Raw genomic sequence first — 2,500 nt, forward strand, 5'->3', positions numbered from 1 at the left:
TACCTTCTCATCCTCGCTGACTGAAACGAAAAAAATTACCTGAGCACGTCATTTCAGGGCAAAGCAGGCAAACGGGGCAAGAAAGGGAAGAAAGGCAAGAAGGTAAAGTCTGTTTATTACTAATAAATCCTTGTAATATATTTGTTGCTCAATTTCTATTTTGTAAACTTGTAAGTGAAATGTGCCTAAGGATTTTCCAACCCTATAAAACATGAAGTGAAAGACAAATAATGTTATGGCGATATTTTTTAATGATGAATAGCTTGCGTGGACGAATTACTATTGTATCATATCCACAGATGTACAGCAATACTGAATAATTCAAGTATCTTTTAGAGACTTAAATATTTTTTCCATTCTACCATTTATTTTTAGCCATGCATAAAAAAAAAAATTATGAAAACATTTGAAGTAATCTTTAGACCTAAAGTAGACAATGATTTAACGTAATCATTACTAGGACAAGTATATACGCCAGACGTCCACTTTGGTATCTGAAATTAGTATAATGTTGCACTTCCTCAGCAGAGACTGACCAGACTTTCTGTTCCAGGGGAAAAGAGGGCCACGTGGCAGGGCAGGACGACATGGCCCTATAGGTCCACCTGGCTTACCTGGCCTACCAGTCGGCTGTGGTAAAGCGACGATGCACCAGGTGAGCGAATGTCAATGACAAACTGCATTACTTTTCTTCTTTATCTAATCAGACTTTTTTCTTCTTATTAGTTTTGTTTCTTATATTTTTTGAAATTCTCAATATACTCCTGCAAGTCATACCATCAGCTTCACCTAAATCCAGAAAAAAAAATCATGCTTATAACCTGGGCGATACGGATTTCTGTTATGAAGATAAATGATTTTTTTCCACAGTACTCAAAGTAAGTCTATGTTCCCTTGCAGCTTCATCCTTCGGGTGAACCTCCGTTGCTAAGAGGAAGATTACGCCTTGGTAGGATGCTTGCTGGTTATGTTTCTTACTTAAGGAGCCTCTGCATGGGCACAGAAATACAAATAGATGGATAGATGCACTGATTTACAAATGTTAATATAACACGTTTGGTAATAATACCTGTCATTGCAGTTATTATCATCATTAATATTTTTATCATTATTATTATTGTTATTTTTATCATTATTATTATTATTATTATTATTATTATTATTATTATTATTATTATTATTATTATTATTATCAATATTATTATAATTGAAATTATTATTATTATTGAAATTATTATTATTATTATTGTTATAATTATTGTTATTATCATTATTATTATTATCATTATCATCATTATCATTATTATCATTATATTCTTCTTATTATTATTCACATCACTCCATCTACTTCTCCCAGGAATACCTCATGCTGACACCACTAAAACGGAAGACAACATGCTCTGTATAGACGAGCCGGTCACTTTCCGAAATGGACTTGCCCTCCAGCAGGTGCGTGACGAAATATTTGGTCAATACGAAAAAAGGCTTAATTAACGTCTACGATTATATAGTAATTTATTTTTTTTATATATCGTTGTTTTAGCAAGTCTTTTCCGGGTGTAGTTTCCAAATTACATTAATTATTTTTTTTGTTTTATATCGTTTTCTTATTTATAGCAACTCTGTGATGAGTATTTATGTTTTTTTTTTCCTGAATTATTTGTAATCTATGACGCAGGTGACTCCTACTCCTTCGCCAGGGACTTTGGTATATCTGGAGGAGGAGGACTCTTTCGTGGGCCGCGTGAAAAGGGGTTGGCGGTATGTCAGGGTGAGTTTTGTCCGATCATCGGTGTATTTGTTGTCGTTCAATTCACCTTTTTACATATTGTTTTTTATTTGATTGATCTGGTGTGATTCTCTGCCTCTCTTTTACTTCCTGTCTAAGTCTGTCCATGTTTTTATTACCATTCAACCCTCATTGTTTTATTTTATTTCATTATTATTATTATTATTTTACAGATGGGTACAATGATGCCTGACTATAGCAGACTGAGAGATCGACCACTTGCTCCTTCAGGTGGCAAAGCCGTAAGTTCAGACTTGTGTCATCTTACATTTCAGTATTGCCACTTGAAAAGAGTGATATATATATATAAATATATATATATATATATATATATATATATATATATATATATATATATATATATATATATATTGATAGATAGGGTGATAAATAAACACACACACACCGTCACTCACATGCCTTTTGTGGATAATATTCTCCCCTTTTCCTACCTGCTAATTTAGAAACAGAGATTTAACTTTATTATTTACGCAGCTTTTTATTGCAAAAAAAAAAAAAAAATCTTACATTACTTTCCAGCTACGATTAGCAGCCCTGAACACGCCCCTCGATGGCAACATGGGCGGTCTCCGGCGTGCGGACCGACGATGCTTCAGGCAGTCCCGACAAGCGGGTCTTCGGGGTACCTTCAGGGCCCTCCTCACCTCGAACACACAGGACCTGAGCTCCATCGTGCGTCGGCAGGACAGG

The 2,500-nt window shown here is 34.7% G+C and overlaps 1 protein-coding gene across 1 annotated transcript in view; it reads left to right on the forward strand.

Annotated features, from left to right (window-relative positions):
• The window catches only part of LOC119580316 (collagen alpha-1(XV) chain-like), a 7,690-nt gene that overhangs the window by 4,391 nt on the left and 799 nt on the right, over window positions 1-2,500 (forward strand). The window contains exons 4-10 of the mRNA XM_037928400.1: window positions 58-102; window positions 554-655; window positions 901-949; window positions 1,358-1,449; window positions 1,679-1,771; window positions 1,963-2,031; window positions 2,330-2,500. The exon at window positions 2,330-2,500 is cut by the window's right edge and continues 24 nt beyond it. Of these exons, the coding sequence (XP_037784328.1) occupies window positions 58-102; window positions 554-655; window positions 901-949; window positions 1,358-1,449; window positions 1,679-1,771; window positions 1,963-2,031; window positions 2,330-2,500 (621 nt within the window). The remainder of the gene's footprint in view (window positions 1-57; window positions 103-553; window positions 656-900; window positions 950-1,357; window positions 1,450-1,678; window positions 1,772-1,962; window positions 2,032-2,329) is intronic.

Source organism: Penaeus monodon, chromosome 13 (assembly GCF_015228065.2).
Source record: "Penaeus monodon isolate SGIC_2016 chromosome 13, NSTDA_Pmon_1, whole genome shotgun sequence".
NCBI lineage: Eukaryota > Metazoa > Arthropoda > Malacostraca > Decapoda > Penaeidae > Penaeus > Penaeus monodon.